General features: G+C 41.0%; 1 protein-coding gene across 1 annotated transcript in view; it reads right to left on the bottom strand.

Moving 5' to 3' along the window:
• Positions 1-17,979, bottom strand: part of LOC148353905 (uncharacterized) — a 97,023-nt gene that overhangs the window by 14,141 nt on the left and 64,903 nt on the right. The window contains exon 2 of the mRNA XM_088351448.1: positions 4,053-4,157. Within this exon, the coding sequence (XP_088207574.1) occupies positions 4,053-4,157 (105 nt within the window). The remainder of the gene's footprint in view (positions 1-4,052; positions 4,158-17,979) is intronic.

The following is a 17,979-nucleotide window of genomic DNA, read 5'->3' as shown; positions in this document are numbered from 1 at the left end:
GGCTTTAATAACGTGACGTCATCGTTATTATCATCTTTGTAACACAAACTTCCCAGGCGGAAGGCATGAAATTAGGGCAATTTATTACAACATAAGAGGCAGCACAGCGGGGCAGTGCTTAGCGCGTGTGCGGCACAGTTCTGAGGTCATGAGATCGAACCTTCCTGTGTGGAGTTTGCATGTTCTCCTCGTGCTTGCGTGTGACTGAGCAGGTGAGTTGTCTGTCTCTGTCAGGGTTGGGTAGGGTTGCTTTAACGTGATTACTTTCAATTATTTTTGGATGACTCCAATACCAAGTATGCTCATAAAAGACAAAAGAAAGTAAATATGAATAAAATGATGACTCCCAACACGTAGTAAGCTTTCTCTCCTGGCTTTGATCTCTTTGATCTCCGGCAAAACTAACATAAAATGCGACAGAAACAAAATGAAAATAAATCCAAACAGCTTGCCAACATCATTTTTGCCATTCCATGTATTCCACGCCTGCACACAATTTTGTACTTTTATCCATATTTAGTTTCTTTTGTCTTTTATTAGCATATTTGGTATTGGAGTAATCCAAAAGTAATTGAAAGTAATCCAGTTAAAGTAACCCTACCCAACCCTGGTCTCTGTGTGCCCTGCGACTGGCTGGTCCCCAGTTCAAGGTGTCCCATGTTAATTGGTCGATCCAAATTGTCCCTAGGTATGAATGAGCGAGCGAGTTGTGTATCTCTATGTGCCCTGCAACTGGCTGGCAACCAGTTCAGGGTGTCCCCTGCCCACTGCCCGAAGATAGCTGGGATGGGCTCCAGCACCCCCACGACCCTACTGAGGATAAGCGGTGCAGCTAATGGATGGATGGATGGATAGTCCAAAAATCTGAATTCTGATACCAGTCAGACTATACCTTGCATGTAAATATAGGATAATGTGAGCGTATGCATCATCCAGAAAGGAGGGATGCCAATTCCCTAGTGCCAATCAGCGATTGTAAAATGAGCCGTAATTTGTAGCATTTAAAATATGTAAATAGTAAATAGACTGCATTTATATAGCGCTTTTTGAGTCACTGAAGACCTCCCAAAGCGCTTTACGATGTACTTCACATTTACCCATTCACACACACTCACACCCCGATGGGGTGTCAGCTATGCAAGGCGCCTACCTTCTGTACAGTATAATGTAATTTTTTTTCCCCTGCTTATTATTTTACGGTACAGTAGTTATTTTTAAAAAAACAAAAGTAACTTTTATGGAGTACTTTTATTTGTTAAACAAATGCTTGAGTATTGAATGATATTGTATATAAATTTTATGCGCGTAACCTATTAATAGAAAAAATAAATAAATAATAGTTTTGCAAGCCACTGTATATATACTTCTGCTAGTGTGTGCGTGTTTATCAACAGCAAAGCCTCCTCCTGTCATTAAATGTGCTTGCGCTCAACTGTCAGCTTTTGCGGAGTCCAGCTTAATTCCAGAAGCGAGGGGTCTGCAGCGCAGAGATAGCGACGCACGCTCGCAAAGAATCACCACAACAACAATAGCGTGCACTACATCGTATAGACGAATACTAATAATAATCAGAAACATGAGAAAACAGTTGTGTGCCGTCGTATCGACAAACTGGGACAGACAGGACACTCACAAACTTTTAAGTACTTTTAGAACGTGAGTGGCGTGCCTGTGTCTGTGCATTATACAGAAGAGTCTCAACATATCTTTTATGACTGAGTCAAACTTTTTTCTTGAGACCATACATACTGAAGGAAAAGCTCTACTTTTTCAACATGGTTGAAATTTTGCAGTTTTCGAGCTGATCACTAAACGTTTAGGAAGTCCAACCTGCCCATTTTGACATTTGCTGATCTTGATTTTTGTAAAGTTCAACACACACCTTCACCTTTCTCATCTTCCATTCATCTATCCATTATCTGCACTGCTTATCCTCAGTTGGGTCGCAGGGGTACTGGAGCCCATCCCTGCCATCTTCGGGCAGTGGGCAGGGGACACCCTAAACTGGTTGCCAGCCAGTCGCAGGGCACATAGAAACACACAACTCGCTCGTTCATTCACACCAAGGGACAGTTTGGATCGGTTGATTAACTTGACATGCATGTATTTGGAATGTGGGAGAAAACGAGAGTGGCCGGAGGAAGCCCACGCAGGCACAAAAAGAACAAGCAAACTCTACATGAGGAGGTAGCTGGACTTGAACCCTGAACTTTCACACCGTGGGGCTGAGCTCTAACCACCCAGCCGCCTTCCCGCCTTTACCATATCTTATAAAAACGAGCTGCCAAACATCAATAATCCTTTTTAAGATTGTATGGAGAGGTTTTCAGATTTTGAAAATGTTTTCGTAATTTTTGATTGAAAGTTGCTCTTGGACAACGAAAAAAACCTACAATAAACTTGCTGTTACTGCAAGTGTCCAGAAGATGGCACTAATGCACCATAATTAACAAAGGATCAATCAATATTGTCAAAACAAAAACGAGCCCCGGTTGACTTTTTTTTTGTTTTAATTTTTATAGTTTTTATGTAAAATGAGTATTTCGTAATTTTCTATAAACTGGCATAGTTTCCTAGCACAGTGGCCCCTCTACATACGAGCTACGCTGACCATTTACCATTTAGTTACGAAAAATTTGCAACATCTTCCAGATAAACGGGAGATAATACAAGTTACGAGAATTTCCAGAAGCTACCACCAGAAAGCAGAGTGCTCAAAACAGCTCACTGCCGCATCAGCATGTGTTAGGACATCTTTTCCCCGCCATACAGACCTTAGCCCGCACTCTTGTCTCTTTTTATTGTTTCATCTTGTGCTCCCTCACTCCTCCCAAATCTCTCTCCTATACTACTCCACCACAACACATACACCTCTGTTAGCAACTACCAACTTCCTCCATGGTGTGTGCTCATAATAAACTTCTCATCTCATTAGCTGCACCACTTATCCTCAGTAGAGTCGCGGGGGTGCTGGAGCCCTTCCCAGCAGTCATCGGGCAGTGGGCAGGGGACACGCTGAACTGGTTGCCAGCCAATCGCAGGGCACACAGGGACAGACAACTCGCTCGCTCATTCACACCTAGGGACAATATGGACCGGCCAATCCACCTCAAATGCATGTCTTTGGAATGTGGGAGGAAACCGGAGTGCCCAGATGAAACCCACGCAAGCACGGGGAGAACATACAAACTCCACACAGGAAGTCCGGTAGCTGGATTTGAACCCACTCAGGAGGTTCCCAAGACCTTAGAACTGTGCCGCACACGCGCTAAACACTACACCGCCGTGCTGCCCTATAATAAACTTTTATTTCATAGATATCATCTAATTCATCTCATTGCTGTGTTTTTATGTACAATTACTACTTTAATGTGATTTTAGCGACTAGGACAATTTGTTTTATAGCGATTAGGGTTAAGTTGGATGATTTTGGAAAGCCAGGAATGAATGAATTGGTTTGCAGTTATTTCTTACGGGGAAAATTCATTCGAGATACGAAAAATTGTAGTTACAACCTTAATCTGGGAACAATGTATTCTTGTATTTAGACAGGGCACTGTATTTGGTAGCACTGACCATTGTATCATTCACGCATTAATTTGTTCTTTTAGATAAAAAATCTGAATTCTCTTTATCATCTTTTCATAGAAAAACGGTGCTGATCTTTTCAGACCAATCAAAGGGAGATGAGGTCAGAGGAAAAAAAAGTTTGTTTTATAAGAGTTTGCCTGGTCACAGTTCTTGTGGTAATTGTTTTCTTCTCAAATCTATCATTTCAAATATGGAACCCACTTTTATCTCAATTAGGATTCATTCATCGACAAAGTCAACTTGACTTCTTTTAATTACAGCTGGTCAAACATGTTAACATAACATGGACATTCTCAGCAGGACTTTGGCCTGCACCGAAGTAAACTATTAGATGTGTGCTTGGTTCAAGCAACCATGGCGAGTTGTTACTGGCAACCAGAGAAATGTGAAGGCGAAGGCGTCGACGAGAACGTGGAGGCGTAATTGTGAGCTAAGGCGTCTCCGGGCCCCCCCTCGCTCACCTGCTTGTGGTGATGGTCGTAGGAGTTGATGTGGTTGTCAAACTGCTGGTGTCGCACATATTGTTTGTCGCACAGCTCGCAGTAAAGACTGGAGGCACCCTCATCCTGCACACAGGTTACAAAAACACACACACGTGAAGTCAGTTTTTGTGTGAATGTTAAAACGTGTGCTGATGGAGAAGAAAAAAAAACAAGCAGAAAAGTCACAAAGCAAGGACGTTGAATTACATTGTATACATTAAAAAAAGAAAAATATAAACAACACGAGTGGAGAGTTAAGTAACACAAACATGTTGCATGGTCTTCCACCCTATTAGTCTTCTGATTTAGTAGTGTGGATGTTCCTGCTGAATGCCCCTGCACACAAAATGATGAACTACTTGAGACTCCAAGAGCCAAGAAGAAATCTGCAGCCTCATAAGTTTTCTCCATTTTTACCACTGTGCTGTGGAATGCTCTGGCCTTACAGATAACATTTTCAAGCTCATTGGATGTGTTAAAATCTAGACCTAAACACACTTATATTTTATACCTTATGATTAATGTTCACCTTATACTATTGTTCATTATCTCTTCCCTGTTGCTTCGCCGGTGGCTTAGTGACATAGATGGACTGTGTTGAAGAATGGAACTGCACCTTATACATGCCGTCATTTGGTGCCGACTGCATAGAGTGGCTGTTGGGATGAGAAACTTTGTGGTTCCTGTCTTGGACATTTTGCATAATTTCAGTTATTACTTAATGTTGATGTTGACCATGTTTTTCTATTAGTGCCCATGCCTTGTCATCCGGGAAGGAGGATTACCTCATGTGTGACCCCTTCTCAAAGTTTCTTATTTTTCCTTGTCCTCATATGGGTTTCAGATCAAGAGATGTTGCAATGGTGGCCTGTGCAGCCCTGTACAAATCTCTGCTCTTAAGAGGAATACAAATAAATGTGACTAGAATTGATATTTTTTTGCATTTGGACATTTTAAACAAACCATGTTTGTTCATCTTTAAAACTTGTAAAGGTACATCTTCTATTATTTGACTGGATGACACTGTATTTTCTGAAGTGAAAGAAAACCATTGCTAAAAGAGCACAGCGTAGCAGCAAGATGGCAAACGTGGTGGCAACTACTAGGTATGGATTCAACTATGTAAAAGCCATAAGAATTTCTCACCCTATGAATACTTATAAAAATTAACATTGATATGATGGTTAATTATTGATATCAATATTTTTATTTTCACTGAAAGAAGATTTTGTGTGCCACAAAGTGGCACTAAATATGACACACTGTCCCTTCAAATAGTTTGTATTCAAATTGTTTACGAACGTGACTCACACAAATTCGCAAACCAGTCGCCTGACCACACAATCTATCTGCGTAGTGAGTGTTTATGAAAAAAAAAAAGGATCGCCCTGGTGAATTATCATGATTAAAAAGGCAGAATATGTTCACACGGGATCAATACTTATCATACTGGGGCTTTTCATTTGGGTGCGTGTGTGAACAATTTTGTCTCTGTGGCTAATGGAGCTTTTAATCGCAACTATTGATCCGCAATTCGAGTTCCTGACTGTCTTGTGCACACCAACTTTGAGTGTTTCAAAGCCATCTATCCTATACCTGCACCGCTTTTCCTCAGTAGGGTCGCGGGGGTACTGGAGCCCATCCCAGCTGACTTCGGGCAGTGGGCAGGGGACACCATGAGCTGGTTGCCAGCCAGTCACAGGGCACACAGAGACAGACAACCATCCACATGCTCATTCACACCAAAAGACAATTTGGACCAGCCAAATTAACCTGACATGCATGTTTTTGGAATGTCGGAGGAAACAGGAGAGCCCAGAGGAAACCCACGCAAACACGGGGAGAACATGCAAACTTGGCACGGGGAATTGAACCCTGGACCTCAGCACCATGGAGCTGAGCGCTAACCACAGAGCCGGCGTGATGAAAATGATCTATTTATAAACAAATATGAAATGTACAAGTAGATTTCTGCATACATATTAAACTTTAAATTTGATGAGTTTACATGATCTTTTTTCCTCGTAACTATCAATAAATAGAAAAAAGCAAGTCAATCATTAAACTCCTAAATCAGAACACTTCACAGCCTGCGACTTCATTTGTTTGCCCAACCCTGATTTAAGCGGAATCCATAACCCTTTAGCTCCAATATTCTCGAGCAACATTTAAACCGACCCGAAAACGTATTCTAGAAGAAAATGATTTTGATGACGACCTTAAAAATGTCCCTAAATTACATCAACTTAAAAAATTACATACGCTATGTACTTTCAATAAATATGATGAAAATGATTAACATGTCAAGAGTTTCTTTGGGTATTTTCTGTTATAGGAGTCACTAGCGGTATGATTGCAGGTCTGAAATGTCATTTATTTTATCTCATTTCCCTTTTGTGGGGTAAAGTTATTTTTTCATTTTTTTAATGCCGTATCTATTTGTATACAACGTGTATTTTTTTAAACCTGAAAAATAACTGTGGGTGCATGTTATATCCTAGGGGAAGTTTTATTACATAACCGTATTAGTGCAATGATCTATCAGTGGACAAGCGTAATTGCCCTGCGTTGCCAGGCATGGCATTGCCGGGCATTCTACTTGAGCGAGGTTGTCGGGGCCATAGTTTGGTGAAAAAAAGACCAGGGAGCCACTATGGAGTGCTCTAGAGTAGCAGCTTCACAGCTTCAGAGCAGCTTGTACACAAAAGCAGATGCTTATTGATATTTTTTGGAATGCTCTATTGGAGGTGCCTTGACATGAAACTTAGCTAAAACCACTCTCAGAGTCCTGGAGTACTACTATGTAGATATTTACGAAAAATCAGTTCAGGCATTTTGGAGCCTATCAGCCACATACAAACACACACACACACACACACACGCACGCATGCACACACACCATCACAATTAATTTTCCCTTGAGTTTTTCTCGCGGGCCACCTTAAATGATGTGGTGGGCCACATTTCTTTCGCATGGCATGAGTTTGACAAATGTGTATTACACGTTGTATTGTACAGCTGTTTGGTGTTAATATTTCGTGGTCTTCTCCCGTAATTAGTTTTTGTTTCTATTGTCGTATGCAAATGAAAAGCAACAAACAAAAAATGAATGTTTAAAAGAAAAAACAACAGAAGATAAAAATTTCCCCATAAACTCCAAAAGTTCCTCACAGAGCTAAAGTCTGGCAGGGAGCGGTGGCCCGTGGCCACCCATCGCTCACTTGCTCGGACGTGACACATGGAAGACAAACTAAAGCGTGCGCTAGCGTCCGTCGTCCATTAGGGGAAGAAGGTCCCCCCCCGGACGATGGCGCGATCCGCCGTAATTGCATTAAGTCACGACTTATGTGGCGTGATTGCACGAGACAGAGCCACATTAGGCCAGGACCAATGCGCCCTTCTTCCATTCAACAAGCACAATCGAGTCGTCGTTCAATTAGAAAAACTAAAGGGCCCATTTGCATGATTCCCGCTTAGCCTGATGTCGTTCCAACAACCTCCATTACGGTCCTCGCCTCAATTGAGACAAATTTGGCCATCGACTTTATGGCTTGTTTTGCTTGGACCGAAAACAAGGTGGGATTAAAAAGACAAGCGCGACGGACAATGAAAATATGCAAATTGATTTTGGACTGCAATTTGGAACAGTTTTTACATCCAGAATGTATCAAATAAAACAACAATGTTCTACTTTGTGTGTGTAGAAAAAGGGTGGGCAGACTGATCCAAATATTGATATTATCGATACCAAGCAAGTATTTGGGTCGGGTCGACTCTATTATCTTAGGATCGATACTTTGCTCCCCCACAAAAGTGCGGCTTCTCTGTCTAGATATCGCAGACGTTCATTCTCTCTAAGTTTATACCTGAGTGTGTAACTGACAGTCTTAGAACCTCTCTTTATCTGGCCAGCTGCTGCAACCTGCACTCCAGAGAAAGTCTAATTTATACACCCTCCCTTTTCAGAGGCAAACAGGAAAGACAGCGCTAGAGGTAAGCTCTTAAGCTCGAGCCCAAACTAAGCCCCAAACAAAATTTGGGTCAAGCCTGAACTGTCAATAATTACATTCAGGATCGGGCCAGGCTTCTCTCTCGGGTCGGGTGGTGTCGGCCAAAATCACAGTTCCTACCCCCGACTCGTCACAAATAAGATATGAAAATGTGTGTTTGCTTCAGGCTATGTCCCTCAAATAATTTTATTAGTTGGGCCTAAGGTGAGTCGGGCTTTAATATCCGCTGGCCCAGGTCAGATCAGCTGGATGTCTAGGCGGTGCGGTATGGACTTTTTCTTCAACTACTGAAAAAGACAATGCCAGGTGTAATTTGTGTGGTTAAGTGATCTGCTACTGTGGCATCACCACAAATTTACATAAAAACATAAAAACGCTCACCCTGCTCAGAGCAACATTATGCGACCAAAGATAATTATGTTACAGTTCCTGAACAAAAACGTGTAAATCCGTTGTCACTATGGCAACAGAGCCAATAAGAGAACATTGAATCATTATTTGCATTACTGACTTCATCTTCAAAATACTGTGCAAGTGAAGAAACTATAGTATTAATGTCTTGTTTTAATGACATATTTTCATTACATAGCTGGTTTGTTTCTTGAATTTTGTTGTAAAACAGTCGTTTCTGTTAAAGTTTGCATTGTAGGTATTTGATAAAAAAATAAAACATATTTAGTGCCTTAATTAACTAAACTCAATTATTCAACAATCATCACATTTCCAAGCAAACATTATCATTATTGAATCGGCGTCAATCGATTCTTTCCTATATTTAAAAGTTTGGATCGGATGAATGCCAAAATTCCAAGTATTGTCCACCCATATTGCCTAATTTGTTTGTTTGCGTAATCCTTCACCATTATTATGGTATCGTGCGGCTTGTCTAGCAATAATAGTTTCAAATTTGTCTTCATTATCCGTACTTAAACTATGGGATCTTAAGTAATTGTGTAATTCATACACAAAACCAGCCCACCAGGAAGCTTGAGCATGTGCCGCACTTGGATTTGTGGATGCGTACTAATGAGTAGCATTGAAAAGTACATTTCTTACTCCATTTGAAGACATTTTCTAGAACTATTCCATTCCAAAGTGACCCTGAAGCTGACGCAAACATTCGATGTGCTTCAGATGCCTCAACCTCGCCTAACAACCCGCACGTCTTTTATTGTGTGGCGCTTTGATGCGTAGCGTTAGCGATTTACCCTGGCTAGGCCAGAAAACAGGAAACGGAGCGCTAATGTATTGTAGCCAATTAGCCGCTTGCAGAGTTGGCTTCAAAACAAAATGTCTCGCCGCGCGCATCGTACATGAAACAAAGCATGACGGCTGCAAATCATCGCCGTTCTGATTCCGCACGCCAAATTGTTGAAAACATCACTGACTTTCAATCTTAATATAACTCTTATTCGGCATATTGAAGAGCGAATAGGAACGGTCTAGAATATATTTGTTATGTTGGTTCCTAAAATAATTATCAGTTATCACACATGTGCTTATTATTAACATTCATGTAACGTGTAGTACAGTACATTGGGGGCGGCATTAGCTCAGGAGGTAGAGCGCTCGTCTGGGATCAAGGGATCGCAGGTTCGATTCCCGGCTCCTCTGTTATATGTCGAAGTGTCCTTGGGCAATACACTGAATCCCTAATGCCGCCGATAAGCAGGTTGGTGCTTTGCATGGCTGCATGGCTGCTATTGGTGTGTGAGTGTGTGTGAATGGGTAAGTGTGAAGCACATTGTAAAGCGCTTTGGGAAGTCTTCATTGAGTTGAAAAGCGCTATATAAATGCAGATCATTTCATTTCATAAAATTTTTTAGATGTTTTGTAAACAGTTTTCTTATGCTAGCTAGAGATAGGTTTCCCGTATCTCAATGTTGTGCGTGGTTTCCTCCCAGCATCTTATCCAGCAGATACAGATTTAATAGGGGGCCATCCAAGTGAAATAAAATGTTTGTGGAGACCATGGGACACCATAAATGACGAGCAAGCTCCCATGTTCAGTTGTTCCACAGCCTTCTCCCAGATGGAAAATAATTAAACGTCTGCATCTCTTCTTTGTGGTATTTTTGGTAGAAAAAAAGTCTCAATAACCTGACATTTAATTGGTCCTTCGAGCCGGATTCAATATACCGGAAATTTCCAGAATCTGATATAGCTTCCAGAAAAAGACCATGCCATAGACGGACACCCTTCCGGGGCCTGGATCCAGACTCAGTTTCTGGGAGCCGAAGAATGATGGAAGTCCTAAGAGGCAGACGACTTTGGTCAGTAGAGAAACTCACGAACAATTCATATTGCTTTTGTGATTTGTGCTCAAGAATTCTTTGGTGAGAAGGAATATTCATGCTCACATTGGTTCTGTGATTTGCATGACCTCTGTTAAAACCTTGATGAATACTAATCTCTGATCAAGTCAGATATTGGAACACGTCTTAGGCAATGACGCCTCTTAAACTTAAATTTAGAACTTTTTGGGGAAATTAGACAGTAGAATCTATAAAAATGAGACTGAAGATAAGGCATGTCCCTGGGATAATAGGGCAGTAAAAGGTCATGCAGGCATAAAAAATACCAATACAAGCTTTTGATTTGAATTAATTGAAAAATTCAAAATTCAACTTCATATGCAAGTTTAAACATACATCTGTAATTTTATTCTAAGCCCTTTAACACTAAATTTTGTAATTCCTTACAACACAATAAATCTTTGACACAATGGAAATTAATTGTCTTCTATTTTGGTGGAAAGAAGAATGACACTTAAGTAAGACGCTCTGTTGAAAAAAACCATGCCTCTCCCAGACAGAGTAACCAGTTGAATTCTTCTTTTGCTGTGTTAAAAAAACAGACTACCGTAAATTCCGGACTGTAGAGCGCACCTGATTATAGGCCACATTTTAAAACGAAAACCGATTTTGTACTTACACAAGCCGCACCTGTATGTAAGCCGCATGCGCCCACATTAAAAATATGTAACACAAACACAAAATTAACCCAAACCCGACTTTAAGTCCCGCGATTGAAACTGAATGTCCTTCATTAAAGTACACAGTCCAAAAATCACAGCCGGCAAAATGAATGTAAAATGATACTGGTACTTAAGGGTTGATGTAGACCTGCAGAGTCCGGGTCCCGTTGAAAGTAATCCAAGGAAAAAAGTGTATATTTCCAAAGGTAAGGGTGGGAAAAATATATATCCACTATTGTCTGCCGCGTCCACAAACAGGTCTCACCTTTACCCCACTTCCCGTCAGCCCCGCGTTTGTTCTGCCCTTTCTTTTTTATTCGCCTGTGCAAAACATATCAAAATAAGTGTCTCAAATAAATACGTTACAAAAATATACAGTTGCAAATACATATCATACATGGTTACACATATTTACAAAGAAAGACGGTACACCGAGAGAGTTTTCAAAGCTTTAATAATAACAATATAACTTTCATCCCAAACGGTGCCTGTGGCAGGGCAGTTTATAGTAGCAACACGCTAGCAACACGCTCGCAACACATTAAATGGGTCTGTTAAAAAAAATACCGTACTTTTAAAAATCACGGTAAACCGTCCTCATCTTCCTCCTTAGAACTGAAGCCATCAAAGTCGTCTTCCTCAGTGTCGGAAAGCAACTTTGTCATATAGACTTCGTCCTACGCTCCCGCAGCCTCACTCGCGCAGTCACTGTCGCTGGAACTTTCATCCACTCCTGATTCTGTGCCCTCCTCTCCGTCACGCAGCAGACCGGCTTTTCGGAACCCGTTGGTGAAGGTGGATTTTTTTGATGTGCCTTTCTTTTTGCATTTTGCATGATGAGGGTATGTTTACGCTAAATTAATTCATGCACAAGCCAAGAAGTTGCAGTCTTCTTCGGCGCATATATTCCACCGGTCTAAATCTTATCTTTTGTACTCGAGCGCCGCTGGCGGCCGTTAGAAAAATTACATAAATTGGTCGCATCACTGAATAAGCCGCAGGGTTGAACGTTTGGGAAAAAAGTAGCGGCTTATAGTCCGTGATTTACGGTAGTTGTCAGAACTTAAAATGTTCCAGCTGTTTGACGTTTAAGTACTTCATAATTCTGTATATCAACTGAGCTTCTCTTGATGAAGGCTAACTGTATAGCTAATTGTGCATGGCTTAGACACCAGACTTAAACGGAATGTTCCCAACAGTTGAACGTACTGAAGAGAGAGAACTTTTTCTCCTCCACGTGTTTAAATCAACATCCAGGTTGCGATGGAGAATGGCTATAGTCAAGGCCTGGAGTGAGTAGTATGAGACGTTTTTACAATAAAACACGTAAAACAAAAAATATGTTAAATTCTGGGTTTGTTAATACAGACCGCTGTGTCTCCATCACAAACAATCCACAGAATGTAATAGGTATGGAAGAACAAAGCATTGATTCAGTGGAAAAATCCGAGAACCCTCTTCAGACAAATCTTGTAAGAATTTTCAGGTGATCTGGCAAGACTGCAGACCTCCCTACCAGAAAAACACAAATCACTTGGAACAATGTAGACTGCACAACGGCCAAAACAATAGACACAATGAGACCCTTAGTGAACACACCAAGAAGTATATGAGTAAATAGTGACTAAAATAATGATGAGATAATTAAAACAAATAAAATTGTTATAGGAGAAAGAGGCAAACTCATATACTCATGACAACAAATGCAGTTGTCAAGACCAGAAGGGAATCAGGACAAAGTTTACCACAAGTTTTATTGAAAGAAAGAGGAAGGGCTGTGCCCACAATCCGGTGCTCGCTGGACGCGGGATGCAAGTCGCTCTCGCAATTGGAATGTGATTCGAAAATGGAAGTTGATCTTCCGTAGCGCGTGGTGGCGGTGTCAGGGACAGAAAAACAGGTCAATAGCCGGGACAGGAGAGCAAAAACGTGGTTGGAGTCAGAAACGGGCCGTGAGCCGGGAAGGGAGAGCAGACGTGGTCGGGATCAAAAAACAGGTCATAGCCGGAGACGGACGGGGAGATCAGTAACGGACAGGTGAAAAACAGGACAGGCGGGAGTCAGGGTAAAAAAATGCTTGCCTTGTACCAACAAAGGTTCGCAGAGGGACTGACAACAGGGGAGTGACGGGACTTGGTTTAAATAGGGACAGGGAGCCAATCACATAGCCTGCAGCAGCTGGCGGCAAATGAGCGGGCACAGGGGATTCCAATCGGTAATCATGACAGCAGTAACACATTTCAATATTATAATAGTACTAATGTATTCCATTTTTACCATAGGAAATTAATTTTAGGTTGGAGTACAAAAATGTGCTGGAATTCTCAATGATGGGTAATTTCAGATAAATGCTATGTAGAAATAGGCATTTTAAAATGACTTAAAGCAGGAAAAAGGTGATTTATCCTCCTTTACAACAAGGACCATCAGTTTTTGCTTTTGAATAACTAGAACTAACACAACACTCTCACCTATTGAGATTTTCATCATTTCATCCCTAAATAGGAGCAAATTAGGGTACATATTACTCCTCGGGGACTCTTTAAGTTGGCAGATAAGGCCAGGGATCCATACCAGACTTTGTGATCAACACTGAGCAACTCAATTCTTACGATGCCTGATGCTAGGACATACATAAAATAAAACAAAGATATCGAGCACAAATGCTGCAGTCTTCATAATGAACAAACCACCACATGACCGCACACAGTTAAATGCATGCACCATGTAATTGTACAGCAAGCGGCCTCGATGAGGAAAAGCATCAAGAAAAGGTGTGTTCATCTCAGAGTTTTTAACCTGTTGAGAGCCAAGGGGTAATATTTTTATTGAAAAATATCTTAAGGCACAAAGCTCTTAGAAAAGGTTTTGAAAAATATGTGATTCCAGATTAGATTTATATCATGTAAATTGTCAAGAGAGGCTATTATCTAGCCTTAATCGACAATAAAAATGTTACAGTGTATGCTGTCCCAGTCTGATGCCGAAATTAAAATTCATGCGTTTGTTACCTCCCGTCTCGATTACTGTAAAGTACAACTCTCCGGTCTTCCAAAATCAAGACTCTTCAGCTGGTACAAAATGTTTGATCACATTACCCGGAATTCAGCAAAAATACTCATTATGATTAAAAATCGATAGGCTGTTAACAATTAGGATAGAATGGAGAAGAATTAGAATTACGATTGGATTCATTGACATTGACAACAAAGTTGTGAAACATTGTATTGCGATTAGACATGGCGCTCCAGGGTAAAACATGTAATATAGAGACTTTGGGGAGAAAAGACTAACAGGTCGAATACGTCTAAAATAATAATAATTACAACATAGTGCTTAGAAAAACTGGCCTGAGTTAAAATAATAATAATGCAATAAAGAATATTGCATTCTGACAATAGTGCAATGAAAATAAGTATAATAACATTTAGCAGCAGCAATTAGAAAAAAAAAAAAAATTATATACATATTTTTCACAGTTTCTTGCACTAGTATATATTTTCACAGTTTCATTTGGCAACAACAAAAAGAGAAATAAACCCAAAATTGTGGAAAGAATTGTTTTCACAGTTTTGAGTGTTGGTTTAGGGTTGTGATGGCCCTATTATCTGTGGCACACCAGTATGGTCGAGAAAGACTGCATTATCTGACCGTATGTCGGCACGGGAGTAAAAACATGACGTCTTCCTGAAGGCTTCAGAGCACAAGTGAACCTCCACCAGCGTACCTGCAAAAAATGTTGGTGTTGCCCCTACACCCAGTCACGAGAAATGCCGACCTCAGGGAATATGCGAGTGGGCGTTATGTGAAGCGCGCCAAAAATGAGCCGTAAAATAGGACGGAATTGCTGCATGGCGTCCGGCGCGTCCGCATTTAATAGACGAAATGATGCAGCAGGAACGAGCTGCTTTCCATACCGAATCGATGCAACACACAACTGCTGCATGGTCGTGCAGGACAGATTTTGGTGCGTGTGTGCGTTAGAGGTAAGAGCTTGGGTTTGATGTCAATCATTAAGCTGGGCCAGTCCGGCTTCTCTCTCTCCGTTTTTATTTTCCTCCTTTGTGGATGATCTACACAGCATGCACTTACTTTTACTCACGTAATTGTTTAAATAAAAAAAATGCTTACCAAACTACCGTTTTACCTCAAAACTAAATCCAAATACATTTTCCTCCTCCTGGTCGGGGTAAAAGACGGACGGCTTCCTCCCTCCACCTCCCTCACATCAGACATTAAATCTTCTTCTTTCCATTAGCTTTACAAAGTTCCTTTCTGCTTTTTGGCCAAAGCTTTTTGCAGCTTGTAATCTGAAGAATGTTATTTACTTTTCGGGGGCATTTTGTTCAGTTTCACTTTCGTTTGCTGCACGTAGCCGAGATGCGCACTTCTGCGCCAAATCGTTCATTTAAGCACTGCTCTTGCAGTGTACACTTGATTGCAGGGACTCAGCCCCGATTATCTTAACACCGAGTACCTTAACACAGACCATATTAACACTGATCATCTTAGCACAGGGTATCTTTACACTGAATATCTTAACATCGTGTATCAATGCATATGCTGAATATTTTTTTGTTTTTGCACTATGATGACTTTTGCACCAAATGCAATATTGCACAACCCTTACAATACCAAAGGTATTACAATAACAACTGTATGTTACATCCCACATGCCGACATATCTTGTGTAAATACCATATAAATTATAACTATAGCCTTATCCCCCTTGTTTTATAACCTTATCTTCTCTGTTCCCTTTTCTTCTTGGCTCATACCTCACTGTGAATGTGTAAAACTGGAGTGCCATGCCTAATTTCGTTGTCACAATATGTTAACCCATTTTGTAACAATGACAATAAAGGTATATTCTATTCTATTCTATTCTATTCTATTCTATTCTATTCTATTCTATTCTATTCTTAACACCATGTATCTTAACACAGAGTAGTTGAGTAGGGTTACTTTAACTGGATTACTTTTGGATTTCTCCAATACCAAATATGCTAATAAAAGACAAAAGAAACTAAATATGAATAAAATTACTAAATTTTGTGCTGGCTTAGGGAGTAACGGAATTCATGGAACGGCAAAAATGATGTTGGCAAGCTGTTTGGATTTATTTTCATTTTGTTTCTGTCGCATTTTGTGTTAGTTTTGCCGGAGATCAAAGAGATCAAAGCCAGGAGAGAAAGCTTAACCCGTGTTGTGAGTCATCATTTTATTCATATTTAGTTTCATTTGTCTTTTATTAGCATATTTGGTATTGGAGTAATCCAAAAGTAATTGAAAGTAATCCAGTTAAAGTAACCCTAACCAACCTTGCTTAGCGCTGAGTATTTCAACACAGTATCTTTACACTGGATATCTTAACAACAAGGTATCTTGACACCATGTATCTTACACAGAGTACCTTAACACTGAGTATCTCTTTAGACCCGACTTGTCTCCTCATGACCTGATGTGTTTGTCCTCTCAATGGAGTCGCAAGCTTGCGATTTTTGCAGGTACATTTTAATGACAAGCATTTCACAGCTCATTTGTTTGAGCGCGTAAGAACAAGAGCGACACCGAACCGACAAAGACATCAAAAGTTATGGGGTGAGACCAAAATGGCGGCACGGGCAGACGAAGGGAAAACAAAAAGAGAGAGCAGTGAGAAATTTCGAAACCCAAAAATAGCCGTTGCAACATCGCTCTTCAAAAAAGGCAGCGTGTGGTCTGCATTGCCAGTAGTCAGTCAGATTTGTTTCCAGGGCTGCTCTTTGTCACCGATTCTGTTCAAAACTTTTATGGAAAGAATTTCTAGGCGCAGCCTTGGCGGGCAAGGGGTCCGGTTTGGAAGCTTCAGCATTGCATCTCTACTTTTTGCAGATTATGTGGTGCGGTTGGTTTCGTGGAAACGTGACCTTTAGCTCTCACTGGAGCAGTCTTCAGCCAAGTGGGAAGCAGCTGGGATAAAGATCAGCACCTCCAATTCTGAGACCATGGATTTCAGCCGAAAAAAATTCACATGCTGAGATCCTGTCCCAAGTGGAGGAGTATCTCTGGGTCTTGTTCACGAGTGAGGGTAGGATGTAACCTGAGATCAACAGGCGGATCAGTGCAGTGTCTGCCAGCATGCAGACCCTGTACCGTGTCGTGGTAAAGAAGGAGCTGAGCTGAAAGGCTAAGCTCTCGGTTTGGTGGTCAATTTACGTTCCTACCTATGGTCATGAAGTGTGGGTCATGACTGATGAGTTTCCACCACAGGGTCGCTAGGCTCTCCCTCAGAGATGAGGTGAGAAGCTCAGTAAAAGTGATGCTCCTCCGCATTGAGAGGAGCCAGTTGTGGTTGCTGAGGCGTCTAAAAAGGGTGCCTCCTGGACGCCTCCCTCAGGAGGTACTCTGGACATGTCCACCCGTGGGATTGGATGATGTGGCTGGGGATAGGGACGTCTGGGCTTCCCTATTAAGGCTGCTGTCCCTGCAACCGGGGTCAGGTTGCAGGGGCAGCAGCCTTAATAGGGAATAATAAGCGAAAAAAATGAATAGAGGGATGTTATTATGTAGTTTTAATTACATTTGCCTTGTAGTCCAGTGGTCCTTATATATAAAAAGTATGTACCAAAATACTATTTGAAGGGGGTTGGGCCTTCTACAGAAAATATTGTATTCATTTCTTCAACTCATTCAATGCCATAATGTAAAAATACATTTTCGGCAAATGTGTGTGTGTGTGTGTAGGCGTTTCATGAGGGACCGCAATCGGCATGGAAGCTCAAATCGTGTAATAACTTAACTGGAAACATTGGGTGCTGAAAAGTTCTTACAAAGTTCATGCATAAGTCCAGTTTTCTTGCAATAAAACATTACTTTGCAAGCAAATTGTTCTTGTGTTCATGGAAAGAATTGTTTACATAATGGGGGTATCACAAAT

This window comes from Urocampus carinirostris, chromosome 13 (assembly GCF_059441175.1).
Source record: "Urocampus carinirostris isolate Australia breed hairy pipefish chromosome 13, RoL_Ucar_1.0, whole genome shotgun sequence".
Lineage (NCBI taxonomy): Eukaryota > Metazoa > Chordata > Actinopteri > Syngnathiformes > Syngnathidae > Urocampus > Urocampus carinirostris.
The sequence above is the reverse complement of the archived record's forward strand: the minus strand, read 5'-3'. Positions and strand labels throughout refer to the sequence as shown.